This window comes from Oreochromis aureus, linkage group 23, assembly GCF_013358895.1.
Source record: "Oreochromis aureus strain Israel breed Guangdong linkage group 23, ZZ_aureus, whole genome shotgun sequence".
In the NCBI taxonomy this organism is placed as follows: domain Eukaryota; kingdom Metazoa; phylum Chordata; class Actinopteri; order Cichliformes; family Cichlidae; genus Oreochromis; species Oreochromis aureus.
This window is the reverse complement of record NC_052963.1, coordinates 24082077-24105186: the sequence shown is the minus strand read 5'-3', so window position 1 is coordinate 24105186 and position 23110 is coordinate 24082077. Positions and strand designations below refer to the sequence as shown.

General features: G+C 40.6%; 1 protein-coding gene and 1 long non-coding RNA gene across 3 annotated transcripts; both read right to left on the bottom strand.

Annotated features, from left to right (window-relative positions):
* Positions 1-359: 359 nt before the first annotated feature.
* LOC120436498 lies at positions 360-3642 on the bottom strand. 2 transcript variants are annotated; one of them, XR_005610498.1, is made up of 3 exons: positions 3621-3642; positions 906-1313; positions 360-740 (listed from the first exon to the last, which is right to left on the bottom strand). It is a non-coding gene; the product is annotated as an uncharacterized LOC120436498 (long non-coding RNA). The 2 variants fall into 2 exon arrangements; XR_005610497.1 differs by lacking the exon at positions 3621-3642 and adding an exon at positions 3032-3095.
* Positions 3643-3727: 85 nt separating this feature from the next.
* Positions 3728-22308, bottom strand: LOC120436493 (nucleotide-binding oligomerization domain-containing protein 1-like). Its single transcript, XM_039607545.1, has 10 exons — positions 21596-22308; positions 21340-21429; positions 21137-21221; positions 19126-19291; positions 18872-19009; positions 8117-8512; positions 5913-7533; positions 4453-4716; positions 3920-4043; positions 3728-3786 (listed from the first exon to the last, which is right to left on the bottom strand). Exons 5-10 carry the CDS (start codon positions 18876-18878, stop codon positions 3766-3768), a joined length of 2433 nt encoding a protein of 810 aa, XP_039463479.1. The 5' UTR covers positions 18879-19009; positions 19126-19291; positions 21137-21221; positions 21340-21429; positions 21596-22308; the 3' UTR covers positions 3728-3765.
* Positions 22309-23110: the final 802 nt, after the last annotated feature.

The following is a 23110-nucleotide window of genomic DNA, read 5'->3' as shown; positions in this document are numbered from 1 at the left end:
AGTGTATAAAGTGTGTAGTGAGGGGCTTTACAGCCTTAAAACATCTATAATAATTGCAAAAAATAAAGCTGACTACTTAGCGGATTTCACCTATCGGGGGTTATTTTTAGAACATAACTCCCGTGATGAACGAGGGACCACTGTACTATGGATATGGATGACCATAAGACAATGGGTGGTTTCATAGTATTTTAAAGTCATGCTTCAGTGTAATATTTATAATTAATCACTGTTCCTACTAATTCAGTTACTACATGTGTTTGATTTAATAAACAATAATCATGCAATTTCACCACTTGAAATCAGAAACCACCAATAGGATCACAGTTTACCTGAGCTGTGAGATATAAGGCAGACACTGCAGGAAACTCCTCACTTCACTCTCTTCATGTGAGCAGCCTGTCAGCACAACTTGTTTCTTCTCTGGTTGGAGTTTCAGCACTTCCAGGAGGATGGAGGTCTTTCTCTCTGAGAGGTTTATGAACCAGACTGGTGGAGTTGACTGGAAAACTGACTTTAATGATGGAAGGACACTCAAGCCTGTTTTAGTCCTATAATAGTAAAGGTCTATGAGGAAGTCACACCATGTCTCCCTCAGAGGAAAGTTTTTATATCTGCACACTGATGATAACAGCTCCAGTATCTTCTCTCCTGTCTGCTCTTGCCTCTCTGCTGCTGCACAGAACAGATTCCCAAAGAACCTAATTTCTTCTGAAGGTTTTGATAAAAGTGTCACAAAACTGAAATTGGGAAGATGTAAAATATGTTATTGTTTTTCATTATGACCTTCCAGGTAAACTATGCAAGAAATGTCCTATAATACTTCATTTGCTAACAGAAACACTGAAATGCATCAAGAAGTTTCTGATGAAAACATAAATGAAATGAAAAAGATGAGTACTTACCTGAGCTGTGAGATATAAGGCAGACACTGAAGCAGTTTCCTAACTTCACTCTCTTCATGTGAGCAGCCAGTCAGATGCAAATGCTTCTTCTCTGGTTGGAGTTTCAGCACTTCCAGGAGGATGGAGGTCTTTCTCTCTGAGAGGTTTATAGACCAGACTGCAGGAGCTGACTGGAAAACTGACTGTAGCGATGGAAGGACACTCAAGCCTGTTTTAGTCTCATAAGAGTACAGGTCCATCAGGAAATCACACCATTTCTGTCTAAGAATGAATGTTTGATATGTGCACACTGATGCTAACAGCTCCAGTATCTTCTCTCCTGTCTGCTGTTCTCTCTTTGCTGCTGCACAGAACAGATTTCTGAAGAACCTGGTTTCTTCTGAAGGTTCTGATGTCTGAGTGACAAAGCTGAAACCATCACAATAGATTTGTAAAATATATTTGACGTCACTAATTGTTTCTTTAAACTCTGTAATCTTTGAATCTACATACAGAAAGACTTAAAATAAGCGAGAGAAAGAAAAATAGTAATTATGACCAGTATTTACCTGAGCTGTGAGATATAAGGCAGACACTGCAGGAAACTCCTCACTTCACTCTCTTCATGTGAGCAGCCTGTCAGCTCCACTTGTTTCTTCTCTGGTTGGAGTTTCAGCACTTCCAGGAGGATGGAGGTCTTTCTCTCTGAGAGGTTTATGGACCAGACTGCAGGAGCTGACTGGAAAACTGACTGTAATGATGGAAGGACACTCATGACTGTTTTAGTGTCATAAGTGTACAGGTCCATCAAGAAATCACACCATTTCTCTTTAAGATGGAATCCTCTGTATGTGCACACTGATGATAACAGCTCCATCATCTTCTCTCCTGTCTGCTGTTCTCTCTCTGCTGCTGCACAGAACAGATTCCCAAAGAACCTGATTTCATCTGAAGTGTCTAAAGATTGTGGACTGACACTGAAATAATGTGAATTGGAGAAAAAACAAACAAACAAGTAAACTGCACACCCTTTTGTTCAAAATCAATATTTTTCAGTAAAAGAATAAAAATGTCATAGTCTGAAGAAAAACATCTATTTACATACACAAAAATTTGATAGACACTTAAGGTATTTTCCGCACTATAAGGCGCACTTAAAATCCTTTAATTTTCTCAAAAATCAACAGTGTGCCTTATGTATGAATTCTGGTTGTGCTTACTGATCTCAAACTGATTTTATGTGGTACATGGCACTCAAAAATCTGTCAAAAAATGTTTTAGTACGACTTTGCTAAGCTACGAAGCCGCACCGCTTGATGGATTGTTGGAGCATTACGGCTACCGTAGTCAGGAGCCTCGTGGAGTAATCTGGGTCCAAAACTCCGTCCGCTTCAGGTCCCAAAGTCAAACGAACACTGCAGCATCACTGAGAGTTAAAAACTGTCTAAATTTTTTCATATTTAATAAAATGATCAGCATTGCTTCTTTACCAGGTGTAACAATTAAGTTTAACATCCAGGCATCCATGAAAACAGAATTTATTAAAATTTAACGGAGTTAGAAGTTAGCAGGAAGTAAGTTCGCTAGCTTCCACCTAAACATGATATACCATGTTCTGACTCAGAGATTTCTGAAAAAATTAAAATGTACAGCTCAACATAAATGAAGACAGAAAACTAAACAGCAGTGACGTTTGTAGGGTTGCTGAAGTTGGGTTAGCTGGTATATAAAGATGTGCTACGTGATCGCTAGCGACACAGCTATGTTAGCATAACATAGACACAGTGAAGCTGGAGGATGAACGTCAACTTTTTTCCACTCAACAAAAGTTAAGGCGAGGATTCCCGATGGTTATGGACAAATGCAATCGCAACGCAGGATGCTGTAAATGGACCAAACTTCAGTCAGGAGAACAACTGAGATAATCCATCCACAATACAAGATATACTGCAACAACAAGGGAATAGAGCAGCTGTGAGAGGATTCAACATTAATGAATCAATGGTACGGAAGTGGAGGAAGCAAGAAGAATGAGTTAAGTTTGACTAATCTGACTGTTTTGTTTTGCTTAATGTAACTTATAATCCGGTGCACCTTATGGTCCGAAAAATACGGTACTAATGAAAACAGATCCTTAAAATATTTACCTGAGCTGTGAGATATAAGGCAGACACTGCAGGAAACTCCTCACTTCACTCTCTTCATGTGAGCAGCCTGTCAGCTCCACTTGTTTCTTCTCTGGTTGGAGTTTCAGCACTTCCAGGAGGATGGAGGTCTTTCTCTCTGAGAGGTTTATGAACCAGACTGCAGGAGCTGACTGGAAAACTGACTGTAATGATGGAAGGACACTCAAGCCTGTTTTAGTCTTGAAAGAGTACAGGTCCATTAGGAAATCACACCATTTCTCTCTAAGAGGAAATCCTCTGTATGTGCACACTGATGATAACAGCTCCATCATCTTCTCTCCTGTCTGCTGTTCTCGCTCTGCTGCTGCACAGAACAGATTCACAAAGAACCTGATTTCTTCCAGAGTTTCTGATAACTGAGGAACGACACTGAAATAATGTGGATTCAAAAAAGAGGCAAGTTAGTGATAGTACTGTGATCAAAATCTTTATCTTTCAGCAAAGTGTAGCTAAATTTTAGATTTTAATATGTGTGAAGACAAAATATATATATATATATAACGATGATGAACAAATAATGTTATTCAAAACAGCTATTCAGCATATTTACCTGAGCTGTGAGATATAAGGCAGACACTGAAGGAAACTCCTTACTTCACTCTCTTCATGTGAGCAGCCTGTCAGCTTCACTTGTTTCTTCTCTGGTTGGAGTTTCAGCACTTCCAGGAGGATGGAGGTCTTTCTCTCTGAGAGGTTTATGGACCAGACTGCAGGAGCTGACAGGAAAAATGGCCTCAAACCCTGAAAGTCACCTAAAAACTCTTTGCTCTTCACATATTGAAACAAATCAAGAAAGATGTTGTCTACATCTGTTTTAACAGGAAACAATGGAAGGAGCATCTTCACTACATTGTAGAAATTTGGTCCATCATGAAGTGCTGCTTTCAGGCATAAATCCATGAACAGCCTCTTCTGCTCCCTCTCCAGTGTCCCATGGTATTTCTCCTGGCTCCATGACTCTGGACCTCTGAAGCTGAATAACAGAGAATTTCAGATGATCAAACACATTTCTAGTGCATGTTCTATGAAATTGATTAAAATCTTATCTTATTAAAAACCAAGCATCATCCTGTACAGCAGGAAAACAAACATGCTGTATTATATGAAGAGCAATTTCAGCAAAAGTTTAGGGTTTTTTTTTCATGACGAATCCCTGTGAATGGACAACAGAAAAATGAGAAACTGACAAACTAGAAGTTAAAAGTTAGAGAGAACAATGGGCCCACTCTGAGACCTGATAGATTCTCTGAAGTTTATCTATTATCATAATCAACAAATTGTCCTCTGCTTTATCCAGCAAAATACAAGATTTTCATTTGAATATCAACAGACTAGATACAATTATTCAGACTGTTTATCAAACAGGAGCCAAAGCTACATACCTAAGTGAGCTGATGAACAGCAAAGCCTCTAACAGAGACTCACACAGACTCTGACAGGCAGAGGTTTCTCTGTCCCAGTACAGGCAGACATTAACCTTGGTAGGCATCCTTTGGATGATTTCCACAGCTCTTTCAAACAGATGTTTTTCACCATCAACTGGAAGGTGTAACTGATTTCCATCAAGACTGAGTAGGCTTACAAAGTCCATCTGCTCTTCACTGACAAGGAAAATCTCCCACATTTGTCGAGGGAGAGGGTCACACCTATAATTTAAAAGAGGTCATTACATCATTTTATGAACCCAATTTCAAAAAATTCTCAAACACACATTTTATTCAGAATATACAATTGGAAGCACATGTAATCTTTAAACAGAGAAAATGTACCATTAAAAAACAAACAAAACATTAAAAAAAACAATAACATTGGCCCACTTTAAATTTGATAGCAGCAATATGTCTCAAAAAAATTTGGAGATGTTAACAAGATAACAAAGGCCTGGGAAAGTAAGTGGTCCTCGATATCATCATTGATGGTACATAATATCATCAAAAGATTCTAAGAATCTGAAGAAATCTCTGTAAGCAGCTGACATGGCCAAAAATCGGTATCTGATGCCTGTGATCTTCAAGCCCTCAGGCTACAAAGCATTAACAGACATTATTCGGTAATGAAAGTCACTGCATGACTCAGGAACACTTCCAGAAATCCCTGTCTGTGGTCACAGTTTGCTTTGTCTTCTTGGGAAAAAAGCTCATTTAAAATGGACTGAGACAAAGTGGAAAACCTTTCCATGGTCAGATGAATCCAAAATTCTTTTAGGAGAACATGGACACCAAACATGGACACCAAAGAGGAGAGGGACCATCTGGGTTGTTATCAGTGCTCAGTTCAAAACCCTGGATCTGTGATGATATGGGGCTGTATTAATGCCTATCGATTTGGCAGATCTCTAAAGGCACAGTGCTATAAGGTATATAAATGTTTTAGGGCCAACTAAACTGACCTGCCTGCAGTACATTCGGCGCATCATACAACCACAAATTTGACAAGAGCCAAGACTTGAACAGTTAGAATCCTATTTCAGACAATAATGGGACAACATTCCTCTCTTCATTTCCCAGATGTTTATTGACTTGCTAAAAGAAGAGGGGACGCTACACAGTGGTAAACATGGACTTGTCTCAACTTTCTGAAGATGTGTTGCTGTCATCATTTTAATTCTTTTGCGGTACATTTTCTCAGTTTAAAAAATTCAATGTGTTTTCTATTGTTCCACTGTAAATAAAATCTGTGTTTATGGACTTTTCAAATCATTGAATTATATTTTTATTTACATTGTACAGTGTCTCTGCTTTTGTGGAACTGGGGATGTAAAACTTAGTAAAAAGAGTCAACTATTGTTGTCATTATGTATTGTATCTTCATTGCAATGTGACAGTAAAAACACAGTCCATACCACTCAACATTTTCAAGGCATCCGAACAGCTGTCTCATTCCTTGTTCTGATATAATCACGTCCTCGAGGTTCATCAATATTTTTCTTTCCTTTGACTGAGTGACCACATAGGCCACAGCACAGCAAGGGTAAGGATCCAGACTCTCTCCACTGAGGTCAAGATGGTAGTCCAGTTTGTCCAGAAGGTAGATGCATGCTTCAGGACTCTGGGACTCATACAAGCACTGGCATAAGAACAGTATGTCCTCAGTATCAGCCTCTTCTTGCTCACACAGATGAGGAAGAAATGTGTTAATCAGCTCCTTGAAGAACCAGTTAGATGTATTCTTCAGGTCTTTATCTGGAATCAGATGCTTCATCAAACTTGGGCTCTTCTCATTCAACAGTCGACACATGAAGGGGATCAGATGTTTCATGTGTTTCTTCTCCTCTGTGAGGCACTGCTGATAAACATCTCTGATTTTATCAGGATTCTTCAGGAGCCACAGTGCTGCAAAAAACTCCTGCACTGTGTAATGGAGAAATGCATATGTGGTTATCGTTTCAGTCACAGCCTCCTTAATGAGAAGTGGTTTCAGGAAGGAGAGGACACAGCTATCTTCACAGGGCAGGTCTGTCAGGTTCACGGTTTTTCTTTCAGCTGAAAGAAAAGCAACTTCAGCCAAAGACAGAATTTCTTCTCTCTTGGTTTTGATGAAGGAATTTAGATCTTTCTTCTTTGTTTTGCTGTTTATCTGAAGGAAAAAACGAACAATATTGATGTATATCTCAGTTATTGTACATGGCTGTGGAGCATCTTTTGATGAAAAGCAAGCAGCCACCATCAGTGCATACATGGGGACATGACAAAGAGTTATCAGTTCCAAGTTACTCAAAACCTTCGTCTGATCTTCACCAAGTGTTGCAGATAAGTATGTTTTTATAGTCTGCTCACTAAAGCCTTTCACCTCCACTCTGTCAAAGTTCCCAGAAAACAAGTCTTCATCCTCATCATCTGCTCTGCATGTTATGATGATCTTTGCAAGAGGCAGTAGGTCTTTCTTAAGAAGTTTCTCCACCACTGATGAGCAGAGATCAGTGAGTCCATCAAAAATGATTGTGACGTTATCAGAGTGTCTCAGTATGTCTTGTAAGACCTCATCTTTGCCTTCATCTGGTTCACAAAACACACCAAAAAGAAGTTCCTCCAAGCTTTTGGCATTCCTGATGTGGGATGTTTCCCTCATGTCAAAGTAAAACATGTAATCAAGCTCTTTGCTTTCTCTTTCTGCCCAGAGTCTCAACATTTCATGAGTCAATGTTGTCTTTCCAATTCCAGGCTTTCCAACCAAGAGTATGTTTTTATCCGTTTCCAGCAGCTCAGTCGGGGAAATGTCTGGTTTCTCCTCAGGGATGTATTTCCTCAGCTTTTTAGGGCGACTCATATTGCTTTTCTTTTTCTTCAATTTCTTTATTTTACATGGGGAAACACTCTCCTCTGTGTCTAATACAAGTGAGGTGTATGACAGATCAGGCTTCTTGTTTCCTCCAAACAGAGTTTTACTTGTCAGCCAAAACTCATTTGATATCTTTTTTACTTTCGACTTTAACTTTTCCTGATATCTGTGGCACGGCCTTGGTCCTAAAAAAACAACCCCAAAAAAGGATGAAAACAAATTTATCATCAATTAAATGCAGGTTTGTTTGTTTTAGAAAATAAAAAAAAATATCTGTGCTGAAAGTACATTTTATATAATCAGTATTTCAAAGATACCAAATTAAATAATGTGTAAAACAGGAGTCTCAAACTCCAGTCCTTGAGGGCTGGTGTCCTGAAACTTTTCCATGTGTTCCTGTTGCAACACACGTGAATACAATTATCAGGTCATTAGCAAGACTCTATAGAACTTGACTGAATGCTGAGGTGGCAATTCAGCCATTTGATTCATGTTACAGCAGCTCATGAGTGAATGAACATGATGCAAGTACTTTTAGAAGTACATTATTCAAAACACTTACATTGACTTAAATTTCCTTGAGTAGTAGGGTTAACAGTTGCCACTTCAGCATGCAGTCAAGTTCTATACTTTTGCTAATGACCTACTAATTTTATTCAGGATGTGCTGCAAGAGGGACACATGGAAAGGTTTCAGGACTCCAGCTCTCGAGGACTGGAGCTTAAGACCCCTGGTGTAAAATTTTCAAACAGAATTTTCCTGATTTACCTTGTAAGTAGTTTACATCCACGTGTGTGTCCTTGAAAGAAAAGCAGCTGATCCAGTGGTGTAGGTCAAACTTCTTGGACTCAGTAGGAGCTTCACTGCTCTTCTCAGGAAGAAGAGGGGGTCTCTCTAAAGTCCTTTTCCTTGTCATATCAATAATCTTCAGTAACACATAGCAGGCTGCTTCTCCTTTTTTTGTGACTGAGTCCAGTATTTTTCTGGTTTTATCATAGCCGTCCCTCTCTGCCTGTATTTTGCTCACTTCTTCATCACACAGAACTCCTTGCTGATACAAGTTCTCCAGAATCACAGAGAGATTCCTTAATTCTCTCACGAGGTGGAGTCTGGCATTCTTGACATAATCTTTGGCAGACTGTGATGTACTAGCCATGTTTCCATCTGTATGCACAATAACCCAACTTCACTGATCTGGGAAAATGCTAGCACAGTAAAAAAAAAAAAAAAAAAATACATTTTTTATTACATTCATGATATATCAGCTTTGATGTGAAAATTACACTGAAAAATATAACAATTAAACTGCTTAAAAATGACTGATGGCGTTTCTCAAAAATATCAAGAATGCTAATGTACTGGTTCTTGGTTTTACATGCAGTGTTTATGAGTTTTCTGTTCAATCCTCATTGGCTCGTTGTTTTTATTCTTTTCCTCATCTTAATGAGTTTATCTTCTATTGCTGTGTATTGGCTTTGTATTGTTTTTGTTATTCATGCCCTCAGTATTTTATTTACAGATAATGTTAGTTCCCTTATGTATACCCATGTCAAGTCCTTGTCTGGCTGGTAGATGTTTTAGCATTATGTTACCACCTGTTTTATTTTGTCTTCTGCCAAAGACTTAACTGACTTTGTTGCTTGTGCTTTGTAGTTAGTTTTGTTTCCTTTGTCTTGTCCACTAAGATTAGTTTTGTTGTTTGTTTTCCCCACTTTTTCCCCCTTGCCTCATTACCTCAGTGTACTTGAAGCCTCAGTTTACCTAAGTTCCCTGTCATGTTTGGTCACCATTTGTTTCCTTAATGTCTGCCTGTGAGTTTTCTTTCGAGACTCTGCTTTCTGCCACTTATTGGACTCCTAATGCTGGAATTTTTATTTTAGTTTTTTTTCATTACTTAACTCAGTCTCAATAGTCAACATTTGGGTCTACATCAGCACACATCATCCACACACATCATGACAGAATGACATGAACAGAAAAAGTACCCAGAAGACATGTAAAAAATATATAATCAGCTGTAGGTAGCTCTTTTGTTTTTGGAAAGGGCTTTATAATTGATATAATGGCTCAATCCAGAGCCTTCTTCAAAGGGACCACAAGGCCATGAGAGACACTAGAAGGTGTGGACCTGGGGGACACCATGCCTCCTAGGCACCAGGTCCAAATCGTAATTTCTCACCTGTTATTAGGGTGGGTGGGTTTAGCATGCAGCTAGCCACCCACCTGCCACAGAGATTGCTAAGTGCCTGCCTAAGCCCAATTCCCCTGCTGTGCCTTCTGAAAGTGGAAGCCTGGACCTCTGGAATGCTGCTCAGCGTCACAGCAGCAGCAGTGACAACAGCCCCAAGTCAGTTCCTCACCTCGGTGCACAGCTGCTTCTATGCCTGGGCCAGCCAACGCTAGCAGCCCCAGCCAGAGACTGAACTGAACCTGAGCTGAGGTTGAACACAATCAGGCTCCAGCCTCCAGAGTAACCCAAGTATCCTGTGCAGCCAGGACCAGTGCGCGTCATACTGGCTTCGACACCGTCCGGATTAACAAGGTCTCCATCAGGTGTTGAGGAAATAGGACAAACTGATGAGAAGTGGGCTACTAGCACAATAAGTCATAAGTAGGCAAGAGATGAGAACAGGATGTTATTGGAATGCTACTATGCAAGTAACCCCAGTGGAAGGGGTTACATGAAAAGGATCTAGACTGAGAGCGAAACAACTAGCAGCTTAGTATTCCAACATTCGGAAGAATGAATTGCTGCCACAGCTGAACATCGATGACAGCAAGGCAAGGGGGAGCCACAACACAGGCCAAAGGGGAAGTCATCACCATCACCCCCACCTGAGATTGGGTACCGAGCCCCAATTACAATGGAAGAAGGAGCATCGAGTGCTAGAGGAGCTGACTGTCATGGTCTGGATGAGTCTGAGTAACTTTCTGGGTGGAGCCCTTGTTGCTCCTCCCCTCTCTTCACCTGCGAGCAATTACTCCGGCAGTATTTATGATCAGTGCACACAATGAGTCTTCACCAGATTGTCTTCTAGCCTCTGTTAGTTCACAGCCTCATGTTCTTTCATACTTCTCAGTGCATATTGCTTACCTCTCTCTTTCTGTCTCCTAGTCGGCACCTGGACTTATCATCTAAACCCTGCCATAGTGGTCGGCTGCTGCTGGTAAACCCTCTCATGCAAACTGCAAGAAAATCATCTGCCTGCCTCCCTGTGCACCCGCATAGCACTCAGTACTCACCTGGACTTTGCCTCACCTCCTCCTCCAGCTTATCTCCACCCGCGAACACCCAAGACATCTCAGTTTATCAAACTTTGCGAGCAGAACTTAATTGACAGGGATTTTTTTGTAACGTTCTGTCTTTGTAATCTTGATGACATCCTGATTTTCTCTAAGAATCTCGAGGAACACAGAGAGCATGTCCGGGCAGTGCTCCAGCGGTTGGTGGAGAACAAATTATTCGTCAAAGATGAGAAATGTAAATTCCACTCTCCCTCAGTGTGTTTCCTTGGTTACATCCTTGCAGGTGGGCAGGTGAAGACTGACCCAGCTAGGGTTAAAGCAGTCGTAGAGTGGCCCGTTCCAACATCGCGAAAACTCTTACAATGTTTTCTGGGCTTTGCTAATTTCTATCGCCGCTTTTTAAGGAATTACAGTCAAATAGCTGCTCCCCTTACATTTTCTAAACTTCCCTTCATTTGGAGTCAGGAGGCTGATGCTGCCTTCTCTAAGCTGAAAGAACTGTTCACATCTGTGCCAGTGTTAATCCACCCCGATCTCAGTAAACAGTTCGTTGTTGAGGTGGATGCATCTGATGTCAGGGTTGGGGCGGTGTTGTCCCAGCTCTCTGGCCCAGCCGGAAAGCTTCAACCCTGTGCCTTTTTTCCCCGTCGCCTCTCCCCAGTGGAGAGAAATTATGACGTTGGGGATAGGGAGTTGCTTGCGGTTAAACTGGCGCTAGAGGAGTGGCGGCATTTTCTTGAGGGGGCAGAATATACCTTCATCGTTTGGACTGACCACAAGAACCCAACTTATCTCCGCACTGCTAAAAGACTTAACTCACACCAAGCCTGCTGGTCTTTGTTTTTCAATCAATTTAAATTTTCTATTTCCTATCGACCAGGATCCCACAACATCAAACCGGATGCTCTGTCCCGCCAGTTTGACCTGGCGAATGATCCACCTCATGCTCCCACCATCTTACCAGAAGGAGTTAGAATCGGCTCCATCACCTGGGAGGTGAGGGGGATATCCGCTGCGCACTGGAGACGGAACCGGACCCTGGCACAGGTCCTCGGAACCGGTGCTTCGTTCCAGCGGCTGCGTGGTCTAAGGTGATTGATTAGGTTCACAAAGGCAGATTTGCTTGTCATCCAGGAGGCGGGAGAACCAGCTCTCTCATTAAAAGGTATTTCTGGTGGGAGACCATAGATAAAGATGCTAAGGAGTATGTAGCCGCGTGCTCTATCTGCGCCCATAATAAATCAAACCCACACCGCCCAGCCGGATTCTTGCAACCCCTCTCGATACCTCATTGCCCCTGGTCACACATCTCCTTGGATTTTGTCACTGGTCTCCCCACGTTGTCAGGTAAAACCACTATATTCACAGTAAAAGACAGATTCTCCAAACCTGCACACTTCATCGCATTGGACAAACTTCCCCCCGCCACGGAGACAGCCAGGGTCTTAACAGAAAATGTTTTTAGACTTCATGGAATACCTACTGAGATTGTGTCTGACGGGGGCCCCCAGTTCACGTCACAGGTGCGGAAAACGTTTTGTACAGCTCTTGGAGGAAAACCTTGTTTAAGTTCAGGTTATTACCCACAAACAAATGGACAAACTGAGAGGTTCAACCACGAACTGGAAGCCACCCTGTGCTGCATCATTGCCTCTAATCCAGCTTCATGGTCCTCAGTTCTACCCTGGGCAGAATATGCCCATAATGTTCTCACATCTTCTGCTACAGGTTTATCACCCTTTGAGGCTTTCATTGGCTATCAGCCTCCTCTCATCCCAGAGTTGGAAATGGAACTCAAGGTTCCCTCCGTCCAGCACCATCTCCAGGGCTGCCAGCGGGCGTGGAGAGTGACCCACTGGGCTTTGTGTCGATTGGTGGCACGCCAGCGTCAGTATCCAGACCGTCGTCGTAGAGCTGCCCCTGCTTACACCTGTGGACAGAACGTGTGGCTGTCCGCTAAAGACATTCCCCTCAGGACGGAGTCACGCAAGCTATCTCCACGCTTCATCGGACCCTTTGAGGTGGAGCAGGTCATCAATCCATCGGCGATCAAGCTGAAGTTGCCCACGTCGTTGAGGATCCACCCAACCTTTCATGTTTCCCAGGTCATTCCAGTGAGTCTGTTATGACCATTCTGATTGTCCTCTCCTTTGTTTCAGTGCCCTTGGTCTGCTATAGTTTCCATCTGCCCCGTTCCAGCCCTCAGCAGTACTTGTGACCTGAAACAGTTTATGTTCTAGCTCAGGGGTCAGCAACCTTTAACACCCAAAGAGGCATTTGGACCCGGTTTCCATGCAAAAGAAAACACTGGCAAATACTTTTTGACATCTAAAATGAAGATAACACTGTATATATTGTTTTTTACCTTTATGCTTTTTGTGAAAAACTAAGGTGTGCTACACATAAAATAACATTTTATTTATGTAATTAACACATTTTGAACTCTTAAAGAAATATAACAAAAGGAAAGACACCCAGCTGAACTAAAATGATCCATGTAGCAAACAAAAACTGTTGTCAGCCGCCACCCTTATATTGTCTTTGGGCTTTTGGAGCCTTGACCTGACTTTTAAAAAATAATTGGAAAAAAAGCACTATGCTGCTAAAAGATGAAAAATAGATATTTGCAAAATTCTGCCTAAATATGTATTTTACCTGGTTAATGTGTGTGGCGGGGCGTGGTCTGCAGCACCGCTGCAGGGGAGGCGGAGGCACCTGAGCGGCACCCGCAATCACGCCTCGCCGCCTTAACGTCTGTGCTATCTATGCTGTTGTGTTGGTATGTGTCAGGCTGTGAGCTGCAAAGCTACAGCCGGCTGTATGCGTACAGCAACCGTGTGTGAAAAGCGTGTTCATGCAAACATTGTCGGGTCTGCCGTAATACAATGGGACTTCTGCTCCTGAACCTCTGCGCACAGCGTCTGCAAATCAGGGCTGTACGAAGTCACTTTCATCTTTACGCAGGACTGTAAGCTGTCATCTGTGAGGCGTGAGCGGTGCTTGTTTTTAACATAGTTCTGAACAATATGAATATTTGTGATGTGTGGAGAACTTTAAATCCATCAGGCAGAGAGTATTCTTTCCACTCTTCTGTACATAACGTCTATTCAAGGACTGACTATTTTCTGGTAGATGGAAAAATGCTCTCCCTTGTTCATAACGTAACCTATCACAATATTATTATCTCTGATCATTGCCCTGTCACCTGCTCCTTCGCACTTAGCAACTTCACCAAAGCATATAGGAATTGGAGATTTGACCCACAACTACTGAGCGATTTAAAATTTCAACAGTATATAAACTCTCAGACCTCTTTATTTTTTGATATAAACAATAATGCCAAAATCTCACCTGATATATTATGGGAAACGTTTAAAGCCTATATTAGGGGGTGCATAATATCATATCAGGCCTCACGGAATAAAAATAATAAACTAGAACAGTTAAAATTAGAAAAAAGGATCCACGATTTGGACGCCAATAATGCAAGGACTCCCTCTTTAGATAAGTACAACACTATTTGTGCATTAAAATATAAACTAAATCAAATACTAACCAGCAACATTAATAGAGCGTTCACCTTTGTAAGACAGAAGTACTTTGAATTTGGGGACAAGCCACATAAGTTGTTAGCTAGACAGCTAAAGAAGTTAGAAAATGACAGAATGATTCACAAAATTAGATCACGCAATGGAAACCTGGTTACATCACATAAAGACATTAATGATAACTTTAGACAGTTTTACGAATCTCTCTATACTTCTCATTCCACTGCAGGGCCTAAAGATATGCAGGACTTTTTAGATAAGTGTGACCTCCCTGTGTTAGATCAGGTGGATCGCAAGATTTTGAATGCCAAGATTACAACTGAAGAAATTACTAAATCTATTGATTTATTAAAAAATGGTAAGAGTCCAGGCCCAGATGGGTTAGAGAATGAATTTTACAAACAGTTCAAGATTAAACTTGTTCCATATCTACTTAAACTGTACAACCATGCATACAAAGTGTGCACTCTACCACCAACATTGAATGAAGCAATTATTACAGTACTCCCAAAAAAAGGTAAAGTCTTGGAGGAAGTGGGATCATATAGACCCATTTCTTTATTAAATTCGGATCAAAAAATCCTGGCTAAAATACTAGCGAGTAGACTCAATATGGTAATAGATAAACTGGTACACTCAGATCAAACAGGCTTCATACCAGATAGGAGTTCCTTTAATAATCTTAGGCGTCTATTTAATATAATTTACTCCTCTAAGGTGCAACAGGATCTACTTGTACTTAGCTTAGATGCCGAAAAGGCATTTGATCATGTGGAGTGGCCCTAGCTTTTTGCTGTCTTAGAGAAATTTCAACTGGGACAAGATTTTATTTCCTGGATAAAGTTACTCTACAAGAATCCCACAGCCAGAATCCTTACAAATCAAACATTATCCACTCAGTTTAAGCTCAGCAGAGGGACACGACAGGGATGTGTTCTTAGTCCATTATTGTTCGCTCTGGCTCTGGAACCCCTGGCACAGACAATTCGTACTCACCCTGATATACATGGTTATGACACAGTGTATACTTCTAATACTATATCGCTATATGCTGATGACATTTTACTATACATAACAAAACCCCAAACTTCCGTCCCAGCAATCCTCTCCGTTATTGACAAATTTGGCACCTTCGCCGGTTACAAGATCAACTGGGGAAAAAGTGAAGTATTGCCCATCAAATTGGAAAGCAATGAGTGGCTTGCATCTCTCCCATTTAAAATAACTTATGAAAAAATTACATATCTGGGCATCACAATAACAAGAAAATATAGTTCCTTAGTGAAAGAAAACTTTCTCCTTCTACTGGAGAAGCTAAAAAACAACATCCAGTTTTGGAGGACACTCCCTATCTCATTGATAGGAAGAGTGAACTCAATAAGAATGGTATTTCTCCCACAATATCTGTATTTGGTCCAAAATATCCCAATTTTCCTGCCCAAATCTTTTTTCAAAAAGCTGGATGCCATTATTTTGCCGTTTATATGGAACTACAAAACACATAGAATAAAAAAAGAACATCTATGTAAACACGGATCCCTTGGAGGACTTGCGCTACCTAACTTTATGCATTATTATTGGCCATCAAATTTAAGAATAATTTCCCTCTTATTGGATGATACAGCGTTACTCCCCCATGGTCTGCAGATGGAGCGGGAGGACTGCCTTCCTTACTATGTTGGTGGAATATTACTTTCTCCTACTCCCTTGACAAGTGCATACTATAATTATAACCCAGTGATCCATACCACTTTGCGAATTTGGAAACAAATAATTAAGCACTTTAAACTGAAACCACTATCAATGTGTCCCCCTGTTACAGCTAACCCCTCTTTCCTTCCATCATGTGCAGACGGAGCTTTCAACGTGTGGCAGGAATTGGGAATTTCTAAATTAAAAGACTAATATTCAAACGACACCTTCATGTCATTTCAACAATTAAAAGATAGATTTGGACTACCGCGCAGCCATTTTTTTAGATATCTTCAACTACGAAATTATTTGAAAACATGTCGTCTGACACCTTGGATAGATGCCTTAGTGATAGCCAGGGGTTCGAACAGAGAATCTCATTATTTTATAACTCAATACAGGAGATGAGTATACCTTCAACTCTTTCAATTAAAGAGGAGTGGGAAAAGGAATTTGGGTTTTCCCTATCGGAAGATTTTTGGCTGGAGGTCTTACGCAACATAAACACGCTTTTTACTAATTCCCGTCATTGTTTAATTCAGTATAAAATTGTACACAGGTTACATTACTCAAGGGAAAGACTTCACAAAATGTACCCAGACTGCTCTCCCCTCTGTGAAAAATGTATGATACATTATGGAAATCTGTTACATAGTTTTGCACTTTGTCCAAGGGTTCAGGGTTTTTGGTGTAACATCTTTACTTACCTGTCTAATATTTTTAAAAACAAGATTGAGCCAAATCCAACAGTAATTATCTTTGGGATCTCCAAAGAAACACAAAGTTTACAACATTCTCAAAAAAGGTTTATGTCATATGCATTGATCATCGCAAAGAAACTGATCCTGCAGCTTTGGAAAGGCAAAGAGGTTCCTGTGTTAAAGATGTGGCTTGCAGAGCTTACAAATACTCTTCACCTTGAAAAAATAAGATATACCATGAATGGCAATGTGAAAGATTTTGAACTAATTTGGCACCCTTTACTTGCATACCTTGGGAAAATATAAATTTTTGGCAGTCGGGGAATCGGGGCCCATAGTGTTTTTTTGTTTTTGTTTTTTTTGATTTGGTTTTGTTTTGTTTAGAGAAAAAGGGGGCATAAGTTCTATTAATTTGTAACAACTGTGATACTTGCTTCTAATAAAAGATATTTGAAACGAAATAGATACACCCTGCCAAAAAAAACAAAAACAAAAACAAAAAAAAAAACATAGTTCATGGTGGAGAATAGCTCCTGACATAATGTGGATCCGAAGATCCATAATTGGCCTACCTGGGGTTGAAAGTCTCGATAAATGCACGGCGTTTCGGCGGGTATACTGGCTTCCGCGAGTGTGACGCTTATTTTGAGCGATGAAAAAATAATAGAATATAATTTTATTTTTATATTTCAATATCACAATAATCTTCCAATTTAGAACTACAAGTTAGAAAAGAACTAACATAAATAAAATACACTTCAGCTAAATACTTTTCCCAAACCACGCGGAGCCGCACTATAAGGACTAAAGAGCCACATGCGGCTCCAGAGCCGCAGGTTGCCGACCCCTGTTCTCGCCTTAGCCCTGCACATCACGGACACCAAGTTTATGCTCACAGTTGAATCTTGTTCTTGTCTCAGTTCATCTAAAATAAGAATTTTTGTTAATAAAAGTTTTTCTGTGCAAATCACTTCAAGCCTCCGGCCTTTTGGCTCTGCGCTTGAATCCATTCCACTTCACGGGCCACTGAGCCATGATACTGACCTGAAAGATAGGATCATGGCGAAGCTTGAAACCTTAATCTTCTGTAGTCGGTGACCAAGACTATGTGAAATACCATCTGAAGGTCTACTAGAAGATCTGAATGCAGCATTACTGACATCCCTACTGTGACCATCACCGAAACCAACCAGCTGATCTACACCATGGCAGTAGTGATCAGTGAGATGCTTGGCTACAAGATGAACAGGCACAAAAAACAATACACGCCATGGAAAAGAAGACTAGAGCTCAACATCAAGGTAGCATGCAGGGAAGTTAGCCAACTATGGGAGTAACAAAGAAAAGGGTGCATAAGAAGTACAGCAAGCTATCCATACTTGAGGCCTTGGAAACTGCCAAGCATATGAGAACAGGGACCGGGTACCATCCAAGTACCTGCCAATAACCTGCCTCAATACCATATGGAACCTCCTTACAGGTATGGTAGCAGCTGAGATGAATGAGTATATGGCTCAATACATGAGTGGGGCACAGAAAGGAACTGGCAGGAATACCGGAAGAGCGAAACACCAGCTGGTAGACCAAGCAGTCACCTGAGACTGAAAGACCAGACTGACCAACCTGTGCACTGCCAGACTGACTACAAAAAAGCCTGTGATTTAATGGCCCACGCACAGATCGTGAAATGCCTAGAACAGTACAACTCAATATGGATTTGGTGTACAACACTAGAGGCCAACTTCAAGGATATAGCACAAGTCACCATCAAGTTTGGGATCCGCCAAGGAGATGCCCTGTCCCCCATGCTGTTATGCATAGCCCTGAACCCCCTCAGTGAGATCATTGACAAGCCTGGCTACGGATACCAACTATGGAATCGAGCAATCGTCAGCCACCAACTGTACATGGAAGACATCAAGCTGTATGACAAGAGTGAACGAGTCACTGTCACAGTTCACTGATCAACACCACCAGGATATACAGCAACAACACTGAAATGTCATTCCGACTGGAGAAGTGTAATAGGTAAGGTAACAAAGACAGGAAAGGTAATCAGAACTAAAGGGGATCCCACTATTAGAAGGCAACATTGCAGACATTCAGGAAAGGTACAAATACTTGGGAATTCTACAGGCAAATAGGAACCATGAAGAAGCTGCAACCAAAAAACTGCAGAGGGTAAGCTAAGTCCTGAGGAGTCAGCTGAATGGAAAGAACAAGATCTGGGCAATTAACACCTATGCCCTGCCCATGATCAGGTACCCTGCTGGGATAATAAGCTGGCCAAATAAGGAAATAGAAGCCACTGATATCAAGACAAGGAAGCTCCTTACCATGCATCGAGTCCAGCACCCTGAGAGTGTACGCTACATGGAAGGAAGGAGGCCGAAGACTGGTGAGCGTCAGAACCACTGTCCATGATGATGAGGATTGGCTACCACAAACTGCGTGCTTGTGAATATCTCAGGTAGCTGAAACACAAGAGAGATGAGGAGCAAGGGAAAAAAAACACAGTAGAAAGGATAGGCCCCTGCATAGTATATAACACTGGCAGACAGAGGAAGTGGATGACATCCAGAAATCTTACCAGTGGCTGGACAAAGCTGGACAGAAAGACAGCACTGAGGGTATTTGTCATGGCAGTACATGAATAAGCTCCAATTACAGATCCATAGAGGCTGGGGTCTATCACACCAGGCAAGATCCCAGGTGCAGGCTGCGTAAAGATGGTTCAAAGCTGCTTCACGTGACTGCTATCGAGGTGCATCATGGAGAATTGGCAGTTAACGACATGTTTAAGTTACTTGGATGTTTTCTGGATGTTTTAAATGTTTTCCTACCTTTACGGTTGCACATTCAACCACTGTTGCGATATTAGCAAGCTAACTTAGCTAATTAATATGGCGTATTTTAAATTGTCTCTGTACTTGTAAATTTCTTTCAAGTTCACAGGCTGTTGTATGTTGGTGGAAGTTCATTTTGGCAATATTTCCAATTATTGACAGGGTTCAAAAAGAACTTTTTGGCAGGACTGCTATTCTTGTTGTCACCTGTTTACCCCTATGTAATCACTTAAGTTGTTATTTACTGCTGCATGCTGAGCTGCGAGAGTGCACTGAGGATTGAGACAAAATATGGTCTACAAACCAGCATTATATTAGTTTTTATCAGATAGTCCTCCAGTGTGTTTATTTTTTGCAGTAATGATATTGTGGAATTATTTCTCTCCGTGAAATACTTTACGCTTAACAACAGCTCCATTTTGACTTATTTTTGAACTCATGTGATCAGTATGAGCAAATTGTGAGTTTCCATAAGAGCTGTAGTGATAAAATTATTGGTATCAGAGACACTAATTGCTGCCATGGTATACTGCAGAAGTCCCTTGGGTTTTTTTCTGATTTTTTTTGCATAATTTGGCTAATTGCATTCCCTGTGTTGTAACAAACATAACATTGTTTATAGGTGTCAGAAAATCATGAACAAACACGTCTATATGGCGACAACAATATAATTATAACACATATTTTTATTCTATGTTTTTTTTAGGTCTGTGAAGCCAAACTTCAACGTCAAGGTACTTCTTAAGAAGTAATATTGGGCTATTGATGATCACATGCAGGTGGCATAAACTAAATATTCAGACGTGCTACCAACAAATGATTCATTAACAAAAGCAATGGAGCAGACTGTTTAGGTTCTTGTGGTTGTTATAGCATCCATAACTGAAGGCTTTTCATTAATTTACTTACACAGGTCTAGATGATCACATCTGTTTTTGTCATTTAAATGAGGTGGACTTGCAAACTTTGCACTTTTTTGTGGAAATTGCAAGAGAATCATTGAACATTACATTAGCAGTCACAGACATTATGGAAGAAGCTGTCCACTACCCTGCATATACACAGAATGTGCACAGTATTTCAGATCTAAAAAAGCCTTGCAGGTCCATTTAAGAGAAGGGGTCACAGAAGGAGTATGTAATGGACTTGCTGGCTTTAATGTAAAAAGCCTGTTTTGTAACTTTAATGCGGCAGTTGGACTAAAGCAATATGTTGCTCATCAAGGTAAACATCTGAGGAATAAGGAAATTGTTACTTTTCCTTTTAATCAGTGTTCTTTTATATCGCACATTTACTCCAGTTTTATATCACATAAGAGTCGTTTTCACCATCATTCTACTTTAAAAGATTTCAAGACAGAGCTTATTGTTCTCTGAACTTCCTTGTTCGCTGAACGGCAGGTAAAGAGCATCTTTTTGTTTGTTTGCTTTTGTGTGTGTGTTTTTTTTTCTCTAATAGACCTCAGATGAGGGTTTGCTTAATTTTGAGAAAGTTAAGAAATATTATAAGAAATTCATGCTAAAAACAGTTCAAATGTGTGGGTTCAAAATTTGCTCAGAGTGAGACATCGTTATCGCAAGCGATCTTTGTATTGTGTGTGGGGAAATGGGAGCGAGGGAGCGCTCTGATCATTAACGTATCTTTGACGTATTTTCTCCGTTAACGCTGTGAAAAGTGCTTCCGCAGTATTAAGAGTGAATGAGCTCATGTACACGCTTAAGCACACTTGAATCAGCTCATATAGATCATACTGACCTTACACACAGTTCTGCGTTCTTCATGCGGCAGCAGCTCAACAATATGTAGTTTTTATTCCAGCAGTTTGATGTTCAGAGTTCAGCTGTGAGTTTAACAGGCTGTTATTAAAAACTAAATATTTCAGCAGGTTATGGATGTAATGGAAAATGCGGATATAATTAACATTTACATGATCTGCGCAACTTTGTTTATTATCTTACTTTTATGAGTTGTCGCACGGCCCGCCGCAATGAATTATGGAACGACGTTTTCTCCTCCCCCTTCATCAGTAAAGGAAGGTCTGAAGCTCACTTTGGGGAATTGGACAAATTCGCTTGTGTGTAATTAATTTTAAAAGTCGGAATGCGTGGATGTCTTTCTAACTTTACAGCACAGAATTGTTGACTGATTACAATAAAGTTGTGTTACTCAACAACAAGTTACAGGAAACCTTTTAATATCATTAAAAATACTTACAGGTTGCTGACTCACGAGAAATCCAGTTTGTTTTGCCAGCTTCACCTCTGCACCGCCTTAATAACACGTGAGCTCCTCAAGGTAAAGTCCACACTGGAAGCAACTAATAGCGACGTGACGACCAGAGTGCACGTCAGGAACTTGTGCCCCGGATGATGTTGTTGTTTTTTTTGTTTTTTTTTTAACAGCCCCGGATCTCATACAGGATTTTTTTTTTCTTTTTAAGGGCAGGTGTATTCAGGTGTCAGTTTGTCACCGGCTGTCAACGACGAAGTCACTGCTGAAATACTCCGCCTCTGTCTGACTAAACTGCCCTGATCGGGAGAACCAATCACAACTGTTTATTTGATGAGCAGAGGTGGCGAGTTCTGCCCATCTGCCTGCAGAGAGTGTTTGCTGTCACTTGAGGCAGAGTACTAAGTATGTGGGACGGAGAAATTCCGCAGTTCTTTCCTTCCAACTGCTGTCAGACTTCACAACAAAGACTATCCAGATGACCACACACGCATACACGCACACACACATCTAATACACCATGATAGCCTCGCCTAGTCTCCCTTATGTGCAATATGACTAAGTGTAATTTTTCTGATGCAAGATAGTAATTTATTCTATTTTTATAGTATGCTAATCTATTTTATCTTATTCTATTCTACTGTTTTTGTTTGTTTGGTTGTTTTGCTGCTTGTAACTGTCCACTTTCTGAACCAACAAATTTATGTGTGGGACTAATAAAGTTTATTTTATCTTATTAGTCGGTATGTGGGCCACTCTTGCTTTGCTGTTTTTGGTCTGTCAGCCAAAACAAAGCTACAACGAGCTGTGTTAAAAACAGTGGAGTGTCTACTGCAGCCGTTGTCAGTCAACGTTTGACCGTCGCTGACGTCATTTGCTTACAGCAACGTGCAGTCAGAATCTTGGAAGATCTTTGTTCCACAGAGGATGTCTATCTATTCCACATGTGGTCTCTTATTGGAATTCCTTTAACTGGAAAAGAGTATGGACAATTCATAACAAGTATCTAGTAACGAATAAAGTAAAAGAAGTTTCATTTAAAATACTGCATAAATATTATCCTGCTAATCATTATATGACAAAGTTCAAAAGGGACATAAATGTGAACTGTGGATTTTGTGGAAGCCATCCTGAGACTGTGCAGCACCTCTTCTGGATCTGTTCACGCGCTAGAACACGAAGGCAAAAAAAAAGATGTTTACTTTATAATAAACTTGTTAGTTATCTTAGCTAAATTTTATTTTCACAAATGCAAATACAGTAGCCAAGAGCCTAATTTTAAACATTGCTATAATGATACTATGTTACATAAAATTGATTTGTGGATCACTTAACAAAAAGGCTATGAAAACTATTAATATTTGTACTACTAATTACAAATTATTTGAATGTATGTAACTTTTTATATACACTCCCTGGCATATGTCAATTTTGTTCAAGTTGCATACATTTTCTGTATACTGTTCCTTAATAAAGTTCACAAAAAAAAAAAAAGGATCT